The 27,346-nt window shown below is 38.4% G+C and overlaps 3 protein-coding genes across 4 annotated transcripts in view; all 3 read left to right on the top strand.

The window, feature by feature from the left end:
- Positions 1 to 19,071, top strand: LOC127433922 (zona pellucida sperm-binding protein 3-like). Its single transcript, XM_051686290.1, has 10 exons — positions 1 to 991; positions 9,148 to 9,263; positions 10,182 to 10,285; positions 10,462 to 10,639; positions 10,923 to 11,040; positions 11,250 to 11,335; positions 13,197 to 13,471; positions 16,067 to 16,243; positions 17,569 to 17,787; positions 17,970 to 19,071. The coding sequence occupies exons 1-10, from the start codon at positions 584 to 586 to the stop codon at positions 18,206 to 18,208; spliced, it is 1,920 nt and encodes a 639-aa protein (XP_051542250.1). The 5' UTR covers positions 1 to 583; the 3' UTR covers positions 18,209 to 19,071.
- Positions 19,072 to 20,158: 1,087 nt separating this feature from the next.
- Positions 20,159 to 24,448, top strand: LOC127436963 (zona pellucida sperm-binding protein 3-like). Its single transcript, XM_051691509.1, has 8 exons — positions 20,159 to 20,521; positions 21,275 to 21,390; positions 21,474 to 21,577; positions 21,667 to 21,844; positions 23,066 to 23,183; positions 23,311 to 23,390; positions 23,826 to 23,944; positions 24,252 to 24,448. The coding sequence occupies exons 1-8, from the start codon at positions 20,159 to 20,161 to the stop codon at positions 24,302 to 24,304; spliced, it is 1,131 nt and encodes a 376-aa protein (XP_051547469.1). The 3' UTR covers positions 24,305 to 24,448.
- A 2,476-nt stretch (positions 24,449 to 26,924) lies between these two features.
- The window catches only part of LOC127433836 (segment polarity protein dishevelled homolog DVL-2-like), a 39,303-nt gene continuing 38,881 nt past the window's right edge, over positions 26,925 to 27,346 (top strand). For both annotated transcript variants that reach the window (XM_051686103.1, XM_051686093.1), the window contains exon 1: positions 26,925 to 27,333. In XM_051686103.1, coding sequence (XP_051542063.1) covers positions 27,173 to 27,333 — 161 coding nt within the window. In that variant the 5' untranslated portion in view covers positions 26,925 to 27,172. The remainder of the gene's footprint in view (positions 27,334 to 27,346) is intronic.

The following is a 27,346-nucleotide window of genomic DNA, read 5'->3' as shown; positions in this document are numbered from 1 at the left end:
TTTTGAGACCAAAATGGAGCAAAAGAGCAGCATTGTTTGTTCCTGTGGCTGTCAAATTCAACAGTGGCACAATATCGGCCTCAACTGACAAACATTATGAATCGTAGTCTCAGTCATCCTCTTCAAATGAGAATGAGCAAAATGATTGACAGGTGAAAAGCATTAATGTCTGCAGACACATTTTTGTTTGTTGTTGACAAAGTCTTCAGCTGTCACAGAGATGACACAGAGACGCGAAATATGCAGGACTTACTTCACTTATTTCATTAATATCTTTAAGGGAGTAGAACATTTCTGAGTACTTTTCCATGAAAAATGGCTTACAGCACCTTTAAAATGAGCGTGATAAAGACGAAGAAGAAAGGGAAAAGGGTGAATCAAATAAATTAGACAGACAAAATGATGGCACTTCACCCATCCAAGTGGGAGGGGCTGCTTGGCATCCTTTAATTATTTGCCTACTGTCCACATCACAACGCCTAATTAAGCCGTGACTGATAGTTTATTTAAAGGAGCGGAATTGGGCCGGAGGCAAGCTAGGTTATACGGGGTTAAAGCTTGCAGATTTGGCTTTCCTGTTTAAATGACGACGATGACAGAAAGTTTCATCGTGCATCTCCTCATCCTGACTTTGTTAGCGGAGTTTCGTGATGTGAGGGCCTATCCACGGAGCTCTGACCCCCGGATGCCCTTTACATCCGGTCGGTCACAGATGAGTGAAACATTTCTAATGAAGCAACAGACGAGCAACGTGAAAGACTCGCCCGGTAGACCGATCACGCGTGTGAAAACCGTAACCGTGACTTGCCACGAGAACTACATGGAGATTGCGATTAAGGCGGATCTATTTGATCTTGGTTTACCGGTGGATGCGTCAGAGTTGCGGCTTGGAGCAGACAGTCAGTTTATTCCTGCATGTAAAGTGACGGCGTCCTCTTCAAACCAGTTCATCATTGCAGCTGAACTCACTGACTGCGGCACTCAACACTGGGTATGACGAACAAAATGACTTAATTCTAACTTTTCGTAGATTTATTCTATTATTTTGGTTCTTATAAACTTGACTAATCATTTTGTAGTATTAAAAATATATATACGTGTGTGTGTGTGTGTGTGTGTGTGTGTGTGTGTGTGTGTGTGTGTGTGTATATATATATATATATATATATATATACACGTATATATATGTACATATACATAAAAAATGTATATAAAAAAAAAATTGTTCTCTTTATTGTTAGTAAGCGTGTTTAATAGAACATTTTAAGTCTAGGCACAGGCTGAATAATCGGTTAAGAGCCAATGATTAATCATTGCAATAATCGACAGAATAGTCGAATAACCGTTCTAATAATCGTTAGATTAGTTGATCATCAAAATAATTAGTTGCAGCCCTAATGAAAATTCTCATTTACTCGCCCTCATGCAGTGATGTGTGTGACTTTGTTCTTCTGAACACAGAGATTTTTAGAATATTTCAGCTCTGTAGGTCCTCACAATGCAAGTGAATTGTGATCAGAACTTTGAAGCTCCAAAAGTAACAAGTAATCCATACAACTCCAGTGGTTAAATCCATATCTTCAGAAGTGATATGATAGGTGTGGGTGAGAAACGGATCAATATTTAAGTCCTTTGTTTTATTATAAATCTCCGCTTTCATGTTTGCATTCTTTTGTTTTTGGCAATTCACATTCGTTCATATCGCCACCTACTGGGCAGGGAGGAGAATTTATAGTAAAAAAGGACTTAAATATCTTTCTCACAAACACATATCTCTTCTGAAGACATGGATTTAACCACTGGAGTTGTATTGATTACTTTTATGCTGCCTTTATGTGCTTTCTGAAGCTTCAAAGTTCTGACCACCATTCACTTTAATTGTATGGACCTACAGAGCTGAAATATTCTCCAAAAAATCTTCGTTCTAGGGGATATTATTCTTTTGACAAAGTTTTAATAGTTCAATGTAAAAAAAAAAAAAACTGACAATGGACCCAGTCCCAAAACAGATGGTTAACTTTTTTTTTTCATAGTGAAGGTGACCAAAGGAACGAGTATTTCACCAATATCATTAAACTTGGCTAATACAAGCAGATAAAGAAATCTGTGTTCTGTTGTAAGTTCATGATATACAGTGTGTGTATAATATAATTAAACTGGCGGCTAAAAGTTTGGAATAATGTACAGATTTTGCTCTTATGGAAAGAAATTGGTACTTTTATTCACCAAAGTGGCATTCAACTGATCACAATATAGAGTCAGGACATTAATAACGTGAAACATTACTATTACAATTTGAAAAAAAAATTCAGAACTACTTAAACTACTTCAAAGAGTTCTCATCAAAAAATCCTCCATGTGCAGCAATGACAGCTTTGCAGATCCTTGGCATTCTAGCTGTCAGTTTGTCCAGATACTCAGGTGACATTTCACCCCACGCTTCCTGTAGCACTTGCCATAGATGTGGCTGTCTTGTCGGGCACTTCTCATGCACCTTACAGTCTAGCTGATCCCACAAATGCTCAATGGGGTTAAGATCCATAACACTCTTTTCCAATTATCTGTTGTCCAATGTCTGTTTCTTTGCCCACTCTAACCTTTTGTTTTTGTTTCAAAAGTAATTCTTCCCATAAGGCCTGCACCCCTGAGTCTTCTCTTTACTGTTGTACATGAAACTGGTGTTGAGCGGGTAGAATTCAATAAAGCTGTCAGCTGAGGACATTTGAGGCGTCTATTTCTCAAACTAAAGACTCTGATGTACTTCTCCTCTTGTTTAGTTGTACATCTTGCCTTTATCTCTTTCTGTCCTTGTTAGAGCCAGTTGTCCATTGTCTTTAAAGACTGTAGTGTACACATTTGAATGAAAAATGACTTTTCAAATGGTGATGGTGCTGTTTTTTTTAACTTTTGATCAGTTGAATGCCAATTTGGTGAATTGAAGTACCAATTACCTTCCGAAACAGCAAAATCTGTACATTATAGACAGACAGACAGACTGACTCTGCATAAGAAGAAACGTCCTCTCACTTTCAACTGCTTTTATTTTCAGCAAACTTAACGTGTAAATATTTGTATGAACATAAGATTCAACAACTAAGACATAACTGAAGTTTCACAGACATGACTAACAGAAATGGAATAATGTGTTCCTGAACAAAGGGGGGGGGGGTCAAAATCAAAAGTAACAGTCAGTATCTGGTGTGGCCACCAGCTGCATGAAGTACTGCAGTGTATCTCATCCTCATGGACTGCATCAGATTTGCCAGTTCTTGCTGTGAGATGTTACCCCACTCTTCCACCAAGGCACTTGCAAGTTCTTGGACATTTCTGGGGGGAATGGCCCTAGCCCTCACCCTCCGATACAACAGGTCCCAGATGTGCTCAATGGGATTGAGATGCGGGCTCTTTGCTGGCAATGGCAGAACACTGACATTCCTGTCTTGCAGGAAATCATGCACAGAACGAGCAGTATGGCTGGTGGCATTGTCATGCTTGAGGATCATGTCAGGAAGAGCCTGCAGGAAGGGTACCACATAAGGGGGGAGGAGGTTGTCTTCCCTGTAACGCACAGCGTTGAGATTGCCTGCAATGACAACAACCTCAGTCCAATAATGCTGTGACACACCACCCCAGACCATGACGGACCGTCCACCTCCAAACGATCCCGCTCCAGAGTACAGGCCTCGGTGTAACGCTCATTCCTCTGACGATAAACAAAAGTCCGACCATCACCCCTGGTGAGAGGAAACCGCGACTCGTCAGTGAAGAGCACTTTTTGCCAGTCCTGTCTGGTCCAGCGAAGGTGGGTTTGTGCCCATAGGTGATGTCGTTGCCGGTGATGTCTGGTAAGGACCTGCCTTACAACAGGCCTACAAGCCCTCAGTCCAGCTGCTCTCAGCCTATTGCGGACAGTCTGAGCACTGGAGGGATTGTACATTCCTGGTGTAACTCGGGCAATTGTTTCCATCAGTACCTGTCCCGCAGGTGTGATGTTCAGATGTACCGATCCTGTGTAGGTGTTGTTACGCGTGGTCTGCCACTGCGAGGACAATCGGCTGTCCTTCCTGTTTCCCTGTAGCGCTGTCTTGGGTGTCTCACAGTACGGACATTGCAATTTATTGCCCTGGCCACATCTGCAGTCCTCATGCCTCCATGCAGCATGCCTAAGGCACGTTCACACAGATGAGCAGGGACCCTGGGCATCTTTGTTTTGGTGTATTTCAGAGTCAGTAGAAAGGTCTCTTTAGTGTCATAAGTTTTTATAACTGTGATTTTAATTGCCTACCGTCTGTAAGCTGTTAGTGTCTTAACGACAGTTCCACAGGTGCATGTTCATTAATTGTTTATGGTTCATTGAACAAGCATGGAAAACATTGTTTAAACCCTTTACAATAAAGATCTGTAAAGTTATTTGGATTTTTACAAAATTCTTTAAAATACAGTGTCCTGAAAAAGGGATGTTTCTTTTTTTGCTGAGTTGATAAACTGTGCATGGAGGCATGAGGACTGCAGGTGTGGCCAGGGCAATAAATTGCAATGTCCGTACAGTGAGATGCCTAAGATAGTACTACAGGGAGACGGGAAGGACAGCTGATCGTCCTCGCAGTGGCAGACCACGTGTAACAACACCTGCACAGGATCGGTACATCTGAACATCACACCTGTGGGACAGGTTTCAGGATGGCAACAACAACTGCCCGAGTTACACCAGGAATGTACAATCCCTCCAGTGCTCCGACTGTCCGCAATTAGGCTGAGAGCGGCTGGACCGAGGGCTTGTAGGCCTGTTGTAAGGCAGGTCCTTACCAGACATAACCGGCAATAACATCACCTATGGGCACAAACCCACCTTCGCTGGATCAGACAGGACTGGCAAAAAGTGCTCTTCACTGACGAGTCATGTTTTTGTCTCACCAGGGGTGATGGTCAGACTTTCGTTTATCGTCAGAGGAATGAGCGTTACACCGAGGCCTGTACTCTGGCACGGGATTGTTTGGAGGTGGAGGGTCCGTCATGGTCTGGGGTGGTGTCACAGCATCATCGGACTGAGCTTGTCATTGCAGGTAATCTCAACGCTGTGCGTTACGGAGAAGACATCCTCCTCCCTTATGTGGTACCCTTCCTGAAGGCTCATCCTGATATGACCCTCCAGCATGACAATGCCACCAGCCATACTGCTCGTTCTGTGCATGATTTCCTGCAAGACGGGAATGTCCGTGTTCTGCCATGGCCAGCGACGAGCCCAGCATCTCAATCCCATTGAGCATGTTTAGGACCTGTTGTATTAGAGGGTGAGGGCTAGGGCCATTACCCCCCCAGAAGTGTTCGGGAACTTGCAAGTGCCTTGGTGGAAGAGTGGGGTAACATCTCACAGCAAGAACTGGCAAATCTGGTGCAGTCCATGAGGAGGAGATGCACTGCAGTATTTAATGCAGTTGGTGGCCACACTAGATACTGACTGTTAATTTTGATTTTGACCCCCCCCTTGTTCAGGGACCCATTCCATTTCTGTTAGTCACATGTCTGTGAAAGTTGTTCAGTTTGTCTTAGGGTACATTTACACGACGACGATGTACTAAAAATGGAAGCATTTTTCCTTTTGCATTTTTGAAAAGTTTCTCATACAGACGACAACGTTGTCAAAACGATCCCCGTTCACACGGATCCGCAAAAACGACTAAACGCTGTTATGCATGCCAGGCCAGTAGTTGGCTGTCACTTTGTAAAGAAACACTAAGAAACTACATAAGCATTCTTCCACAGAGCAGTGAATACAAACAATGAAGATGGCGATCGCTGGTCGTAGTAGTGATGCAGTAAATCTACACTTTGGAGAAGCGTCAATAAACTCAATCTTGAGCAGCACAAACACAGTCCTGTAGTCCGCCATTGTAGTTTTGAATGTTTCGCGCGTTTTGAAGTACTTGCGCGCATGCCTATAGACTGAACACGTAATATGCGTGCGCATGACGTCATCGTTTTCACATTCGCATTTTTGTATGTTTACACGGAGACGATAACGGCATCGTTTTCAAAAACTTGCACTTTGAAACCAGTTTTCAAAAGTTTGCATTTTCAGGCCCCAAAACGCTGTTGTCGTGTAAACGAACAGCCAAAATGCAAAAAGTTTTCCGTTTTTAGTTGCAAACATTGTCATGTAAATGGCCCCTTAGTAGTTGAATCTTTGTTCATACAAATATTTACACTAAGTTTGCTGAAAAAAGCAGTTGAAAGTGAGAGGATGTGGGTGGGTAGGTGGAAGTCCGAAGTATGTATACATCTTAGCCAAATACAATTTTAAACTCCAGTTTTTCACAATTCCTAACATTTAATCATAGAAAACATTCCTTGTTTTAGGTCAGTTAGAATCACTGTTTTAAGAATGTGAAATGTCAGGATAATAGTTTAATTATTTATTTCAGCTTTTATTTCTTTCATCACATTCCCAGTGGGTCAGAAGTTTACATACACTTTGTTAGTATTTGGTAGCATTGCCTTTAAATTGTTTAACTTGGGTCAAATGTTTTGGGTAGCCTTCCACAAGCTTCTCACAATAAGTTGCTGGAATTTTGTCCCATTCCTCCAGACAGAACTGGTGTAACAGTCAGGTTTAGGGTTGCAAAGGGGCAGACAATTTCTGGTAAATTTCCAGAAACTTTCCATGGGAAGTTAAGCTGGGGAATTTTGGAAATATTGGAAAAAACTTCGGGCACTTGGCTGTATGCTGCTGCATCTTTGTGGCATTCTTAACATGGGTCTTTGCACAGTATTTGCAAATGTACACAGCCTTTCCTTCTACATTGGCTGAGGTGAAATGTATCCACACATCAGATGGCGCACGTGGCATTGTTCTGTAGAATAAGATTAGAAAAAAGCTTGTAAAAAACACTAATGCAATGCCATGCACAGATATATAAATGGTTAGCTATACAACTGGAATATTCTGGAATGGTAAAAATATTTTACAATTGATGCTGGACAAATGAATAAAAATAGGTTAGATGAATTGATGAACACTCTTCAATCAGCATGCTAAATCAAACTAACCTACGTTCTTGTATGACAAAAGAAAACTGGCTAGCAGAAGAAACAGCATCATAGTTGAGCTAGCTAGCACCATGATAGCAAGCCTCTTAAATTGTCAATGAAATGGTGTTAGCTAGCTTACATTTAGCATATCTGATTTACTGACTAGCTATTGTAAAAAAAACACATTTTGATTTAGTATTTGCTAGTTAAACTTAAATACCATAGATCAAATATATTTACCTAGTAATATCAAAACTGACTTGACTGGATGTAGTGTTTTTTTTTTTTCTCAACTACATTTAAGTTTCCTGTTATAGGCTAACTTGCAATTTTGCAAATTTTCAGTTTATTCCCATTAATTCCCATGGAAAGTTTCCAACTTTGAAAATTCCCAGAATTTTGCAACCCTAGTCAGGTTTGTAGGCCTCCTTGCTCGCACACGCTTTCATTTCTGCCCACAAATGTTCTATCGGATTGAGGTCAGGGCTTTGTGATGGCCACTCCAATACCTTGACTTTGTCCTTAAGCCATTTTGCCACAACTTTGGAGGTATGCTTGGGGTCATTGTCCATTTGGAAGACCCATTTGTGACTAAGCTTTAACTTCCTGGCTGATGTCGTGATGATAATTCAATATCCACAATTTTCCTTCATGATGCCATGTATTTTGTGAAGTGCACCAGTCCCTCCTGCAGCAAAGCACCCTCACAACATGATGCTGCCACCCCCATGCTTGACGGTTGAGATGGTGTGCTTCGGCTTGCAAGCCTCACCATTTTTCCTCCAAACATAACGATGGTCATTATGGCCAAACAGTTAAATTTTGTTTCATTAGACCAGAGGACATTTTTGTCCCCATGTGCACTTGCACACTGTAGTCTTGCTTTATGGTGGTTTTGGAGCATTGACCTCTTCCTTGCTGAGCAGCCTTTCAGGTTATGTTGATAGACTTGTTTCACTGTGGATTATAGATACTTGTTTACCTGTTTCCTCCAGCATCCAAATGTCCTTTTGCTGTTGTTCTGGGATTGATTTGCACTTCACACCAAACTACGTTCATCTCTAGGAGACAGAATGCGTCTCCTTCCTGAGCGGCACGATGGCTGCGTGGTCCCATGGTGTTTATACTTAAGTGCTATTGTTTGTACAGGTGAATGTGGTACCTTCAGGCATTTGTTTGTTTTTTTTTTTTCCTCTCCTGAGGTCTCTGCTGATTTTTATTTTTTCATTGTCAAGCAGAGGCGCTGAGTTTGAAGGTAGGCCTTAAAATACATCCACAGGTACACCTCCAGTTCAGTATACCTATCAGAAGCTAATTGTCTAAAGACTTGACATCATTTTCTGGAATTATTCAAGCTGCTTAAAGGCACAGTTAACTTAGTATATGTGAACTTCTGACCCACTGGAATTGTGATAGTCAATTAAAAGTGAAACAATCTGTCTGTAAACAATTGTTGGAAAAATCACTTGTCATGCACAAAGTAGATGTCCTAAATGTGTGTGGGGTTTTTTTTTTTTTAAGGAGGTGGGGCAGGGGGCATGAGGGGCCAACTTGTTTGAATGATCACCATTTAAAATGTAATTGAAAAGACCATTGTAAATTTGCGTACTATTGCGATTTGGTCTTTACTTTCTTGCTTTAGTGTTGGTAGGTTTGATTCATTGGTTCTTTTGTCTTCATGTTCCCCGACATCCCGTTATATTTAACATACTTAACACATTGTCCATATAGGCAACAGTTGCTGTTCAGTACTATTTTAACGATTAAGTTAATAATTACTGCAATTATTGGAAGTGTTCCAGTTCAGATTGTCACTGAGGGACCCCCGCATGGAATCGTTCATTCCCATTTGAGAACTTGTTCAACAACAGGTTCAAAGATTCATGTTTGAATCAGACATACTATCTTGCATGTTAAACTATTTATAAAAGCCTTCCCATCACAAAGACTGTTTTCACTGCAAATCAGCTCTGAAGCATTTCATTTAACCAGATCCGAAGGCTAGAACTGTAACACTTTAGCACTGGTATTTTCATCTAGAAATGTTAATACAATAATTTTGAACAAGTTAAATCAGTTTTTTGACAGATTGTCTCAATGAAGGCTTTTTTTGTTCAGATCACAGATGAATCTCTTATTTACACAAACCTTCTCATCTTCTCTCCACAACCCTCTCCTGATGGGGTGATTCGACTGGAGAATGCGGTAGTTCCTATTGAATGCCATTACAGCAGGTAAAGTAGACTTGATGGAGTACTTAAAATATTTCAAATACTATGAATATGGTAATCAAACAGTACCATATTAAAGTGTCCTGGTATTACCATTGCTTGTCTAAAAACCCTAATTAAAAAATAACAAATGCTAATGAAATGTTTCACTGTATGCCGTAGGACCTTTATTTAATTCTTTGAGGTTTCATGTGCAATCCCATTAGGATTGGTTCCAAATTCCATTAACATTTAGGAGTAATATGGGACAAAAATATTGGAATTGGAAATGCATTGAAGGAAGATTCTGGGTTCAATACTAGTTAAGCAACATTTTGTGGCATAAAGTTGATGACAAAAAAAAAAAAAAAGAGAATTCTGGGTTACATGGAGGCACTTGAAATGTAAGTGAATGGGTCCAATTTGTAAACGTTACAATACTGTTTCAAAAGTATATCCACAAGTAAACTATACACATGTCAACATGGTTTTAGTGAGATGAAATCGCTTGTCAACCTTTTCTGTTTAGTTATATGTAATTTTAGAACTTAGTTGCCATTATGACATATTTCATAAACCCTAAAACGACCGTAACAATATTACAATTTAATCGGCTTTACAGCTCTAATACATGAGTTTTAACAGAAAAATTAGTGCGTGCTTTTATAAGCTTCACATTTCTGCCTTTTTTAGACCATCCAAATATTGGCCACATTCACTTCCATTGTAAGTGCCTCACTGTGACCTCGATTTTTGCTTTTTATAAAGAAAAGGAGGAACGAGTCGAAATTAATTTGTGGTAATCAGTATAATGCCACAAATGTTGTCGACCAAGCTCAACTTATTGAACCCGGAATATTCCTTTTAAGAAACACAACAATTCCTGGTTCTCTTTTGTAGGCTCTTTTATCATATGTGTTCATGATGTCCTCTGTCTCTCAGGAGGTTTGACGTAACCAACAAGCCCATCAGGCCAACATGGATTCCTTTCAGTTCAACACAATCCACGGTGGAGGACCTGCAGTTTTCACTAAAGTTAATGACGAGTATGTACAAGATTGCCATACTTAACCAGCCTCCCTTGAGTCCACAGATTTTGAATCCTACGTGTTAACCTGTTTTAGTAGTTTCAATATTCTTAATTCCATTTCATTAACTGGACGTGTGTAGATGGTGGTAATAGTTGCATGTTCACATTTGGTTTGTATTATTTCTCATGCAGGTGATTGGAGCTCTGCACGGGCCTCTGGCGTGTACTTCCTGGGTGATACTATAAACATGGAAGCCTCATTTCGTCTAGATCATCACGGCAACCTCCGTATTTTTATCGAGAGCTGTGTTGCCACGGTGACTCCTGACATTAACTCTGTCCCCAGATACACATTTATTGAAAATCATGGGTGGGTGCATTTATGACTGTACTTCTGCGTTTCAGCTATTTTGTTTTTAAAGTTGTGCAGTATCTTAGCAGAATGCATAACATTTGTTAAAAAAAAAGTGTGTGTGTGTGTGTATATGTGTATATATATGTATATTTTCTTGCTCAACACATGTTGAGTGTGAAGAAGTGAAAGTAGAGGCTTTATTTCATTTTGTGGTGCTTCATGTAGTGCAAACAATCAATGACATGCAGAAATTTTCACCATTTACTTGTATTCAGTTTACATTGTTGTTTTCCTCAAGGTGTTTGATGGACGGACAGCTAACAGGCTCAAAATCACGTTTCCTTGCCCGAATCCAGAATGACAGACTTCAACTCCAGCTGGATGCCTTCAGGTTCCACCAAGAGAAGAGGCCTGAGGTGTATATAGTGTATTCCAATGGAAACATGTTCTCTGTCCCAAAACATTAACATGGTCTGATGGAGGGTTTGTAATGAATATTTGCTTGGGTCAATATTGGATGAAAGGGAAGTGGGGATCATTTGTTATTCCTAATTATGTCATTATGTCTAATGGTTTTCTTGCTGTTTACTTAAAATTTCAATTTACTTCTCACTTTGTCATGCAGATATACATCACATGTATTCTTCAAGCTTACCCTGTAATGGATGAAGTTAACCCTGTTCATAAAGCATGCTCCTTCATCGATGGAAGGTTTGAAACTTTGACATACAATCAAGTCTGGTGTTGGGTAAAATTGCACACAACAGGGTTCCCACCATCATGGAAATCTTGAATAGAAAATATCAGGGAATTTAAAAATTAAGATCTCCAGGCCTGGAAAATGGAAATTAAAGTACTAAAAAGTCACAGAAGTTTCTAGAGTGACTTAAGGTGTGGTCACATTTACCTTTTGTACCGAGAATGCGTCGGCCCACACAGAGGTCACTGCCAAACCAAACAACTTGGTCAACGTGGCGAATTCGCCAAAGTTCACCAAATTTGAACACCACGCGAAATCCATGAAGGGAAGTTCTTCGCCACCGGAAGTCCATCACGCAGAAATTTACGATCACATGGATTCCCATTGATTTGTCTGTATTTCACCCACTGAATTTCGTGGTGCGAAGGTAAATGTGACGGCGCTTTAACAGGAAATCTATGGAATTCTGGATTCTATCAATATCTGTGGTTGAAACCTAAAATCGCAAGTTATTTGCAGTGCAACATTGCATGCGTTAACATGAAGATTACCAAAAATCTATGTATTCAAATATCTGACACTAGAAAACTGTTTACATCAGACTTGAAATCATTGTATTTTTCTATGAGTTTACGTCAAAACAAACATTCAAGCAAGCACTAGCATATATTGGATAACCTGTAAGAGCGCTGGTAAAAGTGTTAACATGCAACGCGAAATTGAGGCTATGGGGAAAAATCTCAGTTTATGCTTAAACAGTTTATGACCTAAGGTATGTTATTTTAAAGATGTACTGTGCAAAAGTTTTAGGTACTTGTGAGAAATGTTGCATAGTGAGGATGGCTTCAAAAAGAATTCCATAAATGGTTCTCATTTATCATTTAATGTCATACAAAGGCCAGTAAACATAAAACATCTAAATCCATATTTGGTGTGACCACCTTTGCCTTCAAAACGGCACCAATTCTCCTTGGTACACCTGGACACAGTTTTTCTTGGTTGTTGGCAGATAGGATGTTCCGAGCTTCTTGGAGAATTTGCCACAGTTCTTCTATCTATTTAGGCTGTCTCAATTGCTTCTGTCTCTATGTAATCCCAGACTGACCCGATGCTCTGTGGGGACCATGTCATCTGTTGCTGGACTTCTTGTTCTTCTATTCTATTTACAAAAGGAATGTTTGGTAGTCTAAAATGTGTATTTACTATTGACACACTAAAGCTGAAAATATAAATAACCATCTTAAATGTTTTTGTGAAGCATCTTATGTGCCTAAGACTTTTGCACAGTACTGTACATGACCTTACACGTTGTCGGCTTAAGCGTAATCGGAGTTAAATCGTGCATGTAGACAAACTCGTCTGATCTTCAGATTTTTGCCCTATTTATATTTGAAATAATGCCAGTATAGATCGATAATCAAGATTTTTTTTTATTAATGCATTGAAAAAGGCATTGATCCGAAAACAACTAGCACATCTTCCACTGTCTTTGTTTACAGGCACAATGTAAACATGCAAGGACAGTGAGGAAAGCCTGAGATTTTCCCACCAAATCAAACCCAATAGCTCAATGTAAAATAATTATTGTAGGTTTACCGTAGTGATTCTGGGTATGGCAAGAATGGGGATATCAATGGTATTTTGCTCATTTCTAATATAATACGAGAAAAGGGTATGATAAAAAAAAAATCCTAATCCAGTAATCACGAGCCACTGAAAGTCATGGAAATAAATTGGTTAAGAGGTGTAGGAACCCTGTCATTAGATACAGTAATTATCACACTGCTTGCTAGTTGCAAACTGTAATTCTTGGTACTTTTGGTTTCTTTTGGGAACAAACCTAAAGTTTCCCTCTCCTCTTTAACCTACAAGCTGGAGGTCTTCAGATGGAGATGATTGGACTTGTTACAGCTGCCAAAAACGGAAGGATTACGCTCCGTCCTTCCGCCTCGAGCAGGAACAGTCTTTGCCCCCTCATGGTTCCCTAACAGACCAGACCTCATATACCCACAGGCCCAGCAAATTCCAACCCAGAATTCAAGACAGTTCTGGAAGTTCCTTAAATGTCTTACAAACGTCAAGTGAGCCTTTCCCTCCTTCCTGGAGGAGCATAATTGTTCCTCAGGAGGAAGAGAGTGGATCAGTGGGTAAGCAGTTCCAGTGCTGGTGGTTGGCCCTGTATAAAATGGTGCCCTCAGCCTTTGTGATTTACACTTTAGTGATTTCGAATAGACTTCTTGGTAGTAGTCCGCTGTGAAGTTTGCACCATTGCAGGCAACTCAACAGGGCTCATCAGCAATTACAAATGGGGATACTACTGGTCCACATCAGGTGTGCCATGTGACAGAGCCATTGTCGGTCTTTCAGTTGTTAATGTAACGCCTCTTAAGCTTAATGTTAAAGTTGAGGTGTGTAATATTTGCATCACTAGCTTCAACAAACAGATTTACAAAAGTAATTTGGAAAAAGTTTGGCAGGACTAACTTTGATGTTGGCTTGACAAAGCCTTATCTGAAGGTTTATAATAGTTTTAAAAGCTTATTTTTAAGGTTTTACAGGTCCAACAGTGAATTTGTATATTTATATACAGGGAGCAGGTGAGGAGGGGCTTAAAGCCACATCCACCCTAATACATTTTCTGTTAAATTGTTTTCAGTTTCCTAACATCATAATTATGCAGTTCCAGAGAGTGTTTTCAAAAAGTCGTGTGTCAATTTCAGTTTACGGTGAAGGAAAACTCTGTTCTTGTGTGGATGAGGTGTAATCATGGCATTTTCTTTTAATAGAAAACGTGTTAATGTGGCTGTGGCTTAAGGCCTTGACAGTGTGTGTGATTTGAGAGTTTGAAAGAAATGAACATTGTTTCAGAATCTTGGCCCATTTGAACATTTCCGTCAAGTCTATGGGATTTTTTTGTCACTTTGAAGGTCCGATGTGGTCTGATCGGTTAGAAAAGACATGGCACAAGTAGTCAGAACAGTCTGAAGGTCTGTGCCTACAGAGCTAGATTAATGTCAGATTCGAATTTTGTAAATTTGAATTCTAGACACGTGGCATTTAACAAAATTGTTTTTGTGGCGTATTTGATAGATTAGTATTTTTAAACAGTAGATTTTGTGTTCTGAATTTGAGGTGAAATTATATGTAAATATTTTGATTATAAAATTACAGCTGAAGAAATTCAACATTAGATGTAGAATTCAATATTCTAACATTTATCTTCTCACTTTTTGCCTTTGAATCAAATGCCTTTCTAAAAAAAACAAATTCAAGATATTACATGGTTTCTCTTACCAAAATGAATCGCATGTAACCGCACCTAGTAGCGGTTACTTGCAAGGGCTACACAGTTTATCTTAGCATAGCAAGCTAAATGACCATTTATGACATTTTAAAAGCATTTCTTCAGTGTTTGAAATAACATCCAGTTGTGATCTGATGTGGATTCCAATCGCAGAATGAGGCAGAAATGTATTTCTAGCTTTACATGCGATACTAAATGCTATGTATGCTAACAGTTTCCATAAATATACTTTTATTCTAAAAAATAAATACCAGAGACCACTTAAATACAAATGTCTCATGCAAGGAGATGCTAACCTAACATATAATTTATATAAATCATAAGTTTTAGATTTTCTTACCTTGGTGTGGTTCATCTCCGTTAGCCTCAAATGGAGACCTCTTGCAATCTCACCCGTGCCAGAAAATTGTAGTAGCTCTATGATTGGCCAAAGTGCTCCGTTTGACTTTTCTGAAACCCTCTACTTTTCCCTGTGGAACCTGGAAGCTTGACCTCTGGCCTACTTTCTGAAAGATCTGAATTTCTGCTTTTTTAATTTTAGAGTAATTTATATATTTTTAATTTCATCAGCTGTAATTTTATAATCTAAATATTTACATAATTTCACCTCATTTGGAACACAAAATCTGCTGTTTAAAAAAAATATCTATTAAATACGGCAGAAAAACAATTACATTTTGTTAAAAGCCACGTCTAAAATTTCTAATTTACAAAATTCTAATTTTTGTCATTAATCTAGCGCCATACGTGCCAAATTTGTTTGTATCTTGAAAGCTGTGGGAGTCAGAAATATTGGTCTTGGTTTAGGGATTACAAAAAAAAAAAAGTTTGTAGAACAAAGGGGGTCGCACACTGGGCGTGTCTGGAAGATGACATGGTGCATTCTAAAATTTCAAAACTATTGTTTTCTGTGAATGTACGCTTGGCTATGACTCAGGACGCTATGGAGCTCCACTCACTCAGTTTTCAATTAAATTCGACCCAAATCATTATCAAGTGTACACATTAGTGTATACATTGTAGTTATATATCTTCCAAATAACCAACATTTTTTTTTTTTTTTTTTTTCCCCCAGTTACAAGGATGTCTTTGTGGTTTGAGAGCTTATTTGAAGCCTATTCTCAAGGCTACGTATAGAGCAATGTCTAAAAAACTTCGCCAAAGCTAATCTTTCAGTTTGCGTAGTTGTGCAAGTTTCATTCACCAACCTGCAAACTCATCGATGTCACTTTCTTAATTCTTGCAGAAGGGCAAATAACTTTTGTCTGTATATTGACCAGATTGACTGCTTTAAACTGCCACCTGCACGGCACTGACACGTCCTGTGTGCGATACTTGTGCCTTGTCCTACCCATGGCGTGGTGCTTCTCATCTGGTGTGCGACTGGTTTAACAGTTTTTGTCAACATACTAACAGTTTTGATAAATGTGGGTCATAGGCTGGGAACAGGAGAAAACAGTGGGTCCACTGACCATCTTTCCAAAGAAAACCGAAATGGGATTTTTGGCTCCCCCCAGAGTGAAGGAAGGTGTTCCGCCTTCCCCTTCTCTCAGTAAAGGCAAGAGACCAATTCCTCATAGCAGCCTATGGAAAAGTGGTGCCACTGCAGGAATGGGTTTGTATTTGACATGCTACAATCTATAATTAATGCATTTTTAATAGCTGTTTAAGTCTTGTCCGAGACTGATTCAAAATTTCAATGGTCAACCATTAATGGTGTTAATTGGGTCAAGCTAGCTAGGATTCATCTCTGTACTTTTAGGCCTCATAGACTCTACATTTTGGAAGTGACAACCATCCCCTAAATTCTGTGTGTGTGTAGTGTTCAGAATACATGAGTGGCTCCCAAAAATGTGATGTAATATTTTAGTGTCTCGTGGCTGTAAACGAGAAACATAGATGCCAACAGTTTAAAATGCTTGGTCTTGGCTCTGTTTGACAAAGGCGCCTTTTTTTGGTTTATGATTTAAGTTACTACTTTTAAAGGATAGTTCACTCAAAAATAAAAATTCTCCCATCTACTCACCCTCATGCCATCCTTCATCAGAATAAAAAGTATTTTTAGAAGAATATACACCGATCAGCCATAACATTAAAATCACCTGCCTAATATTGTGCAGGTCCTCCTCGTGCCGCCAAAACAGCGCCAACCTGCATCTCCGAATAGCATTCTGAGATGATATTCTTCTCTCCACAATTGTAAAGAGCTCCTATGAGTTACTGTAGACTTCCAGTTCGAACAAGTCTGGCCAGTCTCTGATCTCATCAAGGTGTTTCCATCCGCAGAACTGCCCCTTACTGGATGTTTTTTGTTTTTGGCACCGTTCTGAGTAAACTCTAGAGACTGTGTGTGAAAATCCCAAGAGATCAGCAGTTACAGAAATACTCAAACCAGCCCATCTGACACCAACAATCATCCATGCGATTTATCTAATCAGCCAATCGTGTGGCAGCAGTGCATAAAATCATACAGATACAGGTCAGAAGCTTCAGTTAATGTTCACATCAACCATCAGAATGGGGAAAAATGCGATCTCAGTGATTTGGACCGTGGCATGATTGTTGGTGCCAGGTGGGCTGGTTTGAGAGTGGACCTACTGAGCTGAGATATTCTTCTAAAAATCTTCATTTGTGTTCTACTGAAGAAAGAAATTCATACACATCTGGGATGGCATGAGGCGAGTAAATGATGAGAGAATTTTCATTTTTGGATGAACTATCCCTTTAAACTCTCCATGGACCATAATAAATATACAACTGTTTATGTGGCCTTTTACATTTTGCAATATTAAAGTGCCAGTGGGTGAAAGTGTCTGTCTTGGAAACAACCTCATTTTGAGTACTAACTTTTAAACTTTGCAAAGCTTTAACTGCTTCTACACTTTACATCCTTGGCTTTCTCAATTTGTGTAATTTAGACTGCATTATTTTTCCCACCAGACATGGAAGGTGATGTAACTCACCCCTCCTCATTGGAACCCACTGAACAATCCAATATCACTGCAAGTGAACCAGAACCCAAACAGCTGGAAGATGAAGATGATGATGAGTATGAGGAGGAAGATGAGGATGATAACAGTGATGAATATGCAGAGGAAGATGAAAAGGCAGGAGAAGCTACCAAAGACATGTGGGACGTTGAAGTCTTGCCAGAAAACGGTACACTTTGTAGTATCCTATTAAGCATATTTTTAAATGTACTTTTCCAATTCAGAACTTTGTTCATTCAATAGAAAGTTTAAAAGCACAAAATTAGCACAGTATTTTTTTTCCTCTAAGCTTAGTGACATTGTTTGATGGGGTACATGTGTTTGCTCAGTGAATAAGTAATTATCTTGCAGATCTGGAGAAGCTCTTTACAACGAAGTCCTCTTCAATTGATGAAGACTATGTAGTGACTGCATTGGACACAAGCCCTTCCCTTCTAGATGAGGTGGAGCCAACTGCCACAGATCACCCTCTTAAGGACACCTTGGTGACAAATCTATGGAAGGCTATGGATGCTGACAAAGATGAAATGGATCCAACAGGGGTGGAGGAAAGCCTCGTCCTTAAAACACGAGCAGAATTGAACACATAACAGAAGTTTCACAATTTGAACTGATACAGTTTAAGAAATAAATATTCCAGGATTTAATTGTTTTGTTTTTGTGAGTTATTACAGCTCATAGGTTTAGTTGATGTATATGGAAAGACATAGGATCTGTTCTGCACTCATTCTTGATGGAATGCTGCCTTTTATGAAACCACATTTTATTTTTGGTATGATTTTCTAGTAAATGGAATCACAGATCAAAATAGTAGATACAAAGACCTTGTGAAAGGCCTACATTCTTGATACCAAGATGTTGTATAGTTGTGGTGTGCACTCTCCACTGGAGCAAACTAAGTGTCTAAAGAAACAGAGCAATGTTAGTGACGTCCTCTACCAAACTGACTACTTGCAAAGTTTAAGATAAATGGGAGTTTGCTGTGATTTAAGTCTTTCATATGGTTTCAAATACTGATTTGCAGCAAAATAAGGTGACTACAACTGACACACTTAATATAGCTTCGCTACTAGTGTCTATAATTTGGGCTCTGAAAGTTCCTGTTCATTGCATGTATTGCTTCTGTTATTGCAATCAAACACAAATCTGCCCATTTTATTTTTTTTTCCCCACTAAGAATATCTGTGGTAAATATTAGAAACTACCATGTTTTAATTGGCTGGGTTGTAGTGAAGACTGTCACAGTTAAGATTCATACACAATGAAGTTTGACAAATATTTTCCCAAACTATGAAGTGCATAAATTAAATTGACAAAGCTTATTGCCATTAAAAACAGCGGAAACAGTAGGTAAAAAAACACATAACTGCAGTAAACATTTCTTCAGCCTATTGTGAGATGTTGAGGGGTTTCTACACAAAAAATCCTCCACTTTTTAATCTTGTACATGTTATTTCTCCAGTCTCTTAGTATATTTGTAGACATGGTGCCATGTCATGAAAAGTTTAAAACATTAAAGTCTCTGGATATGTATCTACGGGCATCTATGGAATAATCATTTTCATAGAATACTTCTGTGTTTGTTACATAAAATAAGACCTTAAAATAAGGTTGAGTCACAACTAAGCATCACTTAGAGGTAATGTGGTAGAAATAATATATATGAAAAGTATATGAATAAAGTCTTTCACATAGCACTTAAAAAGAAAAGTCTCATTCTTAGGAATGTGACTATACAGTATTTTGTTGCCCTAATACCACAGTTTGAATGATTTTCAAAAGAATCACAAAGTGAAATATGATTTCTGTAAGACATCAAATACAAAAGTCTCTTATGTGCCGATCACTGCTGTTGTAAGCCCCAAAAAGCCACAGACTTCATATCTTCTCTTACCTTAGGCAGTTTTCTATGAAATGAGCCATTTTAACTAGTCTGTGAGCTTGCTATTGTGAATAATCCAAAGATCTGCAGCTTTATAATTATATCTAGATTGGGTTTATAGTCCACTCAGAGGCCAAGATATTCCATTAAATAATGGGGGTGGTGCATGAACTGAAAATTAGACTGAATGTCTATAGACAAGTACATGTGAGGGCTGAAATGTGTTAGAGCGCCACCAACATTTCAGATTTGTATATTGTGGTGGAAAGTGATGGAGAAAAACAAAATATTAGTACATGCTGCCATCTAGTGGAATGAAATAAGAGTTTATGCTGGGAGATAAAATGAACAGAACAAGAATGACATGCTTACAAAGATAGGACAACAAATGTAGCCTATATATCACTTTGTATTCATCATAAGATTGTAGTCACATATAATATTATTTATGAATAATTAGTCTTTTTTTAATTTGAGGGGTTTTCTGAAAAAGTATTTAAATTATTTGCAATTAGTCCGCAATTAGTATGTGTGAGAAATTGCAGGCGGCAGCCCAAAAATGCACCGGAGCTGAAGAGGTTAATTAAGAACAACTGGGTAACTCAACTGAATAAAATGCACCTAACTACGCATGCGCACTCCTTCAGTTTTTGCCACGATGATGACAGACAGTAACATTATAGGGATTGTGGTTTTATTAAGTATCTACGTTACAGGCGCCATTCGTACTTTAAAAGATGGACCGATGATTGGGCCAGACGGCAGACAGTACAAAACTGCGTTTCTCCCTAAAGACGATCTCACAGACGAGCCGCGGAGCAGAGCTGCACCTGTCAAGGTGCAATGCACTGCGCGGAGCATGATTGTGATCATCCGTGCTGACCTGCACTCGAACGGGCGTCAGGTCACTGCCAAAGAGCTGCACCTCGGCCGGTCAACCGAGAGCTGCAGGGCGACTCCGTACAGTGACTCTGAACACGTGATTGAAGCTGATTTACACCTGTGTGGCTCTGAGTTATCGGTGAGAGATACAAACTGAATGTAGATGATCCAAACAAGTGGAATGCACATTTCAGTAGGCTCATAATGTGATCAAACAAGAGCCTACTGGATAAAATTACATTCCTATTTTCAGTTTATTTACTCATTTAGAATTGCATTCAGTGGGATCTTTTATGAGTCTTAGAGATTTAATGTTTATCCTAGGATTGATTCCAAATGTTATGATTAATATGGAAGGATTTCAGCAAATGTTCCCTTATCAATGCAACTGAAGCAATAAATTTATTATTTATTTATTTTTTTTAATATCAAACAAAAGTCCTCTTCCACTGGATAAACTGAAATATGTACATAACGTATTGAATTTGCATCCAGAAAGATCTTATTTGATCCAATTCTTGTTTTATCCCATTGTTGTTTCCAAGCTATAGTGATATTAGCTGTGTGTTCAATAAAATAAATATAATATATAATAATGATTTGTACTGTATAATTAAAATATACTCTTTTTTAAATGTATTTATTAAGACTTTTTATGAATCCAGTAGAATCTTTATTGATTCTTACAGGATTCTTGTTTGATCCCATCATCCATCACCTATTATTAATTGGAATTTCTGTAGGATTTCTGATGACAAGGACTTTGTTGATTTGTAATCACATCAAAAAGATATATTTCTTATTTTTTATTATTTATTAAAATGTCATATTTACGTCATTATGTTTACATTGATTTTATTTCCTTAATAGTAATTGCTCGTTCAATTGTCAGATTGAGGGGGATCATTTGGTTTATTCAAACCAGTTGATCTACACCCCGGTGGAGAACAGTGTTGGTATTGTGAGGACAAGTGGTGCTGCTATTCCTATTGAATGTCACTACAAAAGGTTTGGACTGTATGGTTCTCATAATTTATAGACCTTGCTGCCTTGTTGCATAATTACTGTGTTTGCTTCAATATACTGCACAGGACTCACTTTGTCAGCAGCATTGATGTGAAGCCAACCTGGGAGCCATTAACATCTACAAAAGCAGCTATGGATTTGATCAGTTTTTCCTTTAAACTGATGAATGGTATGTGTGTGTGTGTGTAAGATTAGGTTGAATAACCCACCTCTTTAGTTTTTCTTCTCTTTGACCTTTCTGTCTCTTGCTGCTTGTAGATGATTGGAGGACTAAAAGGTCTTCCTATGTGTACCACCTGGGTGACGTGATGAATATCCAGGCTTCTTTCCTGAAAGCGGAGCATGCTCCCTTGAGATTAATAATGGACAGTTGTATGGCAACTCTGCAGCCCAATATCGCATCAGTGCCTCGCTACGTGTTCATTCAGAACCATGGGTCAGTCGGGATTCAGCTGTCTATTTTCCAGAAATATGAAGTGCTAGAATTGGAAAAATGTCTTTTTCTTTAAAAAAAAAAATGTGCATGCTTTTTTTAATGCTAAATTTGGCCCCTTAAAAGGGATAGTTCACCCAAAAATGAAAATGCTCTCATTTACTCACCTTCATATCATCCCAGATGTGTATGACTTTCTTTCTTCTGCAGAACACAAATGAAGATTTTTAGAGGAATATTTCAGCTCTGTAGGTCCTCACAATGCAAGTGAATAGTGATCAAAACTTTGAATCTCCAAAAATCACATAAGGCAGCATAAAAGTAATGCATACGACTCCAGTGGTTTAATCCAAATCTTCTGAAGCTATATGATAGGTGTTGGTGGAAACAGATTTTTACGTCCTTTTTTACTATAAATCTCCATTTTCACTTTCACTTCTTTAAATCACTGGATTACTTTTATGCAGCCTTTATGTGCTTTTTGGAGCTTCAAAGTTCTGGTCAGAGCTGAAATATTCTTCTAAAAATCTTCATTTGTGTTCTGCAGAAGAAAGAAAGTCGAACACATCGGGGATGACATGAGGGTGAGTAAATGAGGAGAGAATTCTCATTTTTGGGTGAAGTGAACTATTCCTTTAATTTTTTCTGGAATCTATGTTCATATTAACATACTCTTGCTATTTCACAACTTGATCATTGTAGGACGGCCAAAAGACATTTTTACACAAAACTGAATTCAAACTGTATTCAACTGAGTACAAAATAGCCATTTTTATTTCAAAGATGATAACAGAACGGATTATACATTCACATGGAATAATGCCTACTGTTTCTGATACTATTAAAAATAAAAAATAAATAAAAAAATAGTAGGCAGGAAGCTGTTTATTTTGCGGTATTCAGTATTACGAAGTTAGTGTTTCATTCCAAACTTTGCCAAAGAGTAAGGTCATTGACATTTCTGCCATAACAGACACCATCTCAAAGGGTCAGAAGAAACGTCCTGTTAAATACAATCTTTTAAATCTTGGGTTCTACAGAAGTGGTCATTCTTTTGGAATCCAAGCTGCATCCGTTGAACAGAACTGAATTGCACATAAACCCTTTGCATTATACTTTTTAAATGATATCAGACGTTTTATTCATGTCACTGACGATTGTGATGACAAATATGAAACTATAAATACTTGTTTAACAATGGAATTCCTGTCCCCTGTGTTGTAGGTGTCTTATTGACTCTAAAATGCCAGACTCCAGTGCCCGTTTCATGCCCCGAAAACAAAACCATGTGCTTCAGATGCAGATGGATGCTTTCCGTTTCTACGAAAACCACAGAAACTCTGTGAGTCCTTCATAAACAAAAGCATTTAATTCTACAGTATGGTAGGAATGTTTTTGTGGGTCAAGAGCTACTGGTATTTTGATTTTGGTAAGGCCATTATATACTCCGTTTCATTTTTACCACATAGATCTATATTACATGCCATCTGAAGATTGCTGATCTGGAAGAGAATATCACGAACAAGGCCTGTACCTATTCAGGAAAAAGGTATGAGTGTATTTTGTTGTTGTTGTCTGGATATTCCACATTATTAGCTAGAATTTGCATTGCAATACCAGAGGCATAGCTTAATTTTATACAATTATTCAGTTCAATATATACAAATATTCCTTTAAAGTTTCTTTTGGAATTCATGCAAGACCCCTGTTCCAAAAACAGCCAAGTGATTTTTTTTAAAATTATTATTATTAATTGACATGCAGGAAAAAATACTTATTACCTGTCAGATATCATTGAAATAGGTGCCATGAAATATCACACCTGTTTCTGTAACGGCCCTTGGCTTAGTAAAGAGCGAAGGAAAAAAAGGGGGCGTGGCTAATTTAACGGCTAGTCTGGTGAAAGTTCCAGTATGTCTAAAATTTCTTACAGCACCTTTAAGGGACGTCATCTGTTTCATTGTTGACTTGTTGCTTTCTGAAGGTGGCGTAGTGTGGATGGTATGGATGATGTTTGCGAATGCTGTGAGTCTACTTGTGATGTCATCAGCCAGAAACAAATGAGCAAATGGAGCAGACTGCCAAAGAGGTCAGTCCATGGAGGTAAGCTTTTAGGACACATCCTGACAAAAATGTCAGTATCCTGTGTTGTACACTTAACTGAAACAGTGAGTATATTTGTCTGTATGACATTACCTTTGCCCAGATGATCTGGACCCAAAACTGCAATTAGTATTATATACAGTACATAAAATTGAGTATTGAAATAGGTCTTTAATTGAAATGAACTGATATGTTCCGATGTTAGATGCAGTACTGGAGTCAGTACTGATGTTTATAGAAATGCCTTATTTGATTTGCCATTTGCAGTATTCACTGATTTGTTGAACTACTATACTTTTTTTTCCAGATTCAGCAGTGTCCAACATAGTGGTGCTTGGTCCCATAACGGTTCTTGGCTAAATTATGTGCTTACCATTAAGAATAAAAACTCTTGTTTATCTGTCTATTTGCAATGTTTTAATCTGATTTAACAGCTTGTGTTTATGCGAAAGTGGTTGGCAACACTGTGTCAGTTATTTCTGGTCAGAATATAATGTGGCTCTATCTGATTAGTGCAATTAAAAAGTTATCATTATAAGTGAGTTTTACTGATCAGACAGGAAAGTGGATGTTAAAGTTGAATGTATGAATGCAACTGCATTTGAAATACAATATAATATAAATGTGTTAGGTTTTAAACAATAAAACAATAGATAAGTCAAACAGTATTTGGACATTTTCTGGTTGTCAAATGTCAGTGGAGCATGGACACCTGTGGTTGCTACTACACCTGTGTGAACTTGAGGAGAAATGTCTTCATACATCCCCTAAAATAACCCTGGGAACATTTAAAATAAACATGATTTCACTAATGGTTAAAGGGATAGTTGACCCAAAAATGACAATTCTCTCATCATTTACTCACCCTCTTGCCATCCCAGATGTGTATGACTTTCTTCTACTGAACACAATTAAGATTTTTAGAAGAATATTTCAGCTCTGTATGTTCATCCAATTTAAGTAAATGGTAACCAGAACTTTGAAGCTCCAAAAAGCACATAAATGCAGCATAAAAGTAATATCCAGTGGTCATATGACTTGGGTGAACTATTCCTTTATTTTTCTCAGAACTAACTTTATTTTCTTAATCAAGCATCATTTGTTTGCAGATGCTAGTTTGTTTGATATTTGGTTATTTAATGCAGTGGTGTTCACACATTTATAACCCTCCTAGGCTGTTCAATAAAGGTCGACACCTCGGCTGTTCGCTGTCATTTTTGACCAGAAACAGAACAGTTGTAACTTTTTTTTATAACTTTATAGTTTTTAAAAGAAAGAAATGAAAACCTTTCTTCTTCCCTGAAGTATTAACAATAAAACTGTGCACTTTTTTGGGGGGGGGGGGGATTTTATTAATTTAATTGATTTAATTTTTATTTATTTATCACACATTATACATTTGCACATATACAGTGAAATTCTTTTTTTTTTCACATATCCCAGCTAAGCTGGGGTCATGTATGCAATTTACATCTTATTTGTCTGTAAATTTATGTAAACTTCACTTCAGTAAAAACCTACACTTCTGTAAGTTGAAACATGAAGACAATTTGAGAATCTCATATTGGGGGACATATTGCTGACATCTGGTGGAAAGAAAATCTTTTACATGACTTGAAAATAGTGTCATCATACCAATAACCAGCAGATGGCTGCAGAGACTGTGTGTCCTGATTGCCTGTTTTAAGGCCAGACGGAATCTGCTGCCTTTTGTTTTGTTTTTTGTTTTTTGCGTTTTCTGCGCAGATTCTGGGGGAAAATCTGTGGAATTATGTACAGTAAAATGTGTTAAATGGATCTAAGAGTATTATACTCTCATTGAAATCTAAAAGCATCATGAAATTTGCCAAAATATTTACTAAACAAACATGCTAGGGGTGGGTGCAACTTTTATGAATGACAGATTTTCTGCTGAGTTCTGCACATGCAGACTCCGTCTGGGCCTAATAATGAAATTTTAGATTTTCAAATTATAGATTTAGATTATCACAAGTTATGCATTTGGATATGTTTAGACACATGAAACTATTATTTGTCAAAGTCTTGTATTTTAAAAAAAATAGTTTTGAAGTGTCAGTTATAAGTATAGATTGTGTGTGTGTGTGTGTGTGTGTGTGTGTGTTTGTTTTGCTCTTAAGTATGTTTTATAGTCCCACCTCTTCATTTCTGTGTGTTTATGTTCAGCATTGTTACATAAAAAAATGCTTGTTTTAGGGTCTCTCCCATACATTTGCTATGGTCTGTTGAGTTTGACGAACAGCAAAGGTGTCACTTTTTTATGACCACTTAGACTCATCAAATGTGCATACTGTGAGTCCAGGAAAAGTCGCGAAGTCTTATACCACTCAGATTGAGGAAACCATTTGTATTAAAAAACAAATATGAAATCGGTCAAAAATGACCGGACAGCCCAGGAAGTTTAAGTGTGGTATGGTTTTCCAAATATTCTTGGGGCAGTTGGGTCATTGGAGCAACTAATTAAAAAAAAAAAAAAAAAAAAAAAAAACATTTCAGATACATTTTTAAGGGGAAATTTCTGCACCAATAGTGGCACCAAACAGGTTTCCCAAACACTACACCATCTAACACTGGTCGATCAAACAGATAGTCCCGCCCCACAACTCACGCCATTGGCAGAGAGCCGCCTCCCAGTGTTCTGATTGGCTGCAGTCGGAATCCTTTTTTTTTTTTTTTTTTTGCTGTTTACAAATCCTGGTGCTGTCAATGTCTGTCAATTAGTAGGGACATTTTTGTGTTGTGACTAAAAAAAATAACTTACACGAGCTTTAAGTGTGGCTCAAGTGTCCAAATACTTTTCGGGGCCACTGTATTCAGCTTGTTCTCAGTTTAACGGTGTAGGGGCGTTTATAGTGAGTGTTTCAGCTCTCACGGGGGAAGGAAGGGGCTTCACGCTCCTGCTAAACGTCATAACGCCGCGTTGGCTTCCCTCTCCTCCCCCAACCGCACTGTATGAGCGAGCGCTCGCTGGAAAAGTTTGGGAACACTGTGAATGTATGAATCCATGGGGGATTTAACAGCAACAAAAGGAGAACAACAAGAATACAGTTTATGCTGCAGTTAGTGTAATCTTTTACAGCGGACGTTAAAAAATGATCGTAAAGGACACGGAAAGATCGTTTGTGCCCTAGAATCTAGTTTGTGTCATCCACTAATCCGCCTGGAAAGTTAGTTTAGTCGGAGCGAAGGAGAAAAAAAACTCCCGAGGAAATGGCGGAAACCAAAATAATCTATCATATCGACGAGGAGGAGACGCCGTACCTGGTGAAGATCCCCATCTCCTCGGAGGAGATCACACTGTTGGACTTCAAACAAGTCCTTAATAAACCCAACTATAAGTTCTTCTTCAAGTCCATGGATCAGGACTTCGGGTGAGTTGCGGCA

Source organism: Myxocyprinus asiaticus, chromosome 4, assembly GCF_019703515.2.
Source record: "Myxocyprinus asiaticus isolate MX2 ecotype Aquarium Trade chromosome 4, UBuf_Myxa_2, whole genome shotgun sequence".
Lineage (NCBI taxonomy): Eukaryota > Metazoa > Chordata > Actinopteri > Cypriniformes > Catostomidae > Myxocyprinus > Myxocyprinus asiaticus.
The sequence above is the reverse complement of the archived record's forward strand: the minus strand, read 5'-3'. Positions and strand labels throughout refer to the sequence as shown.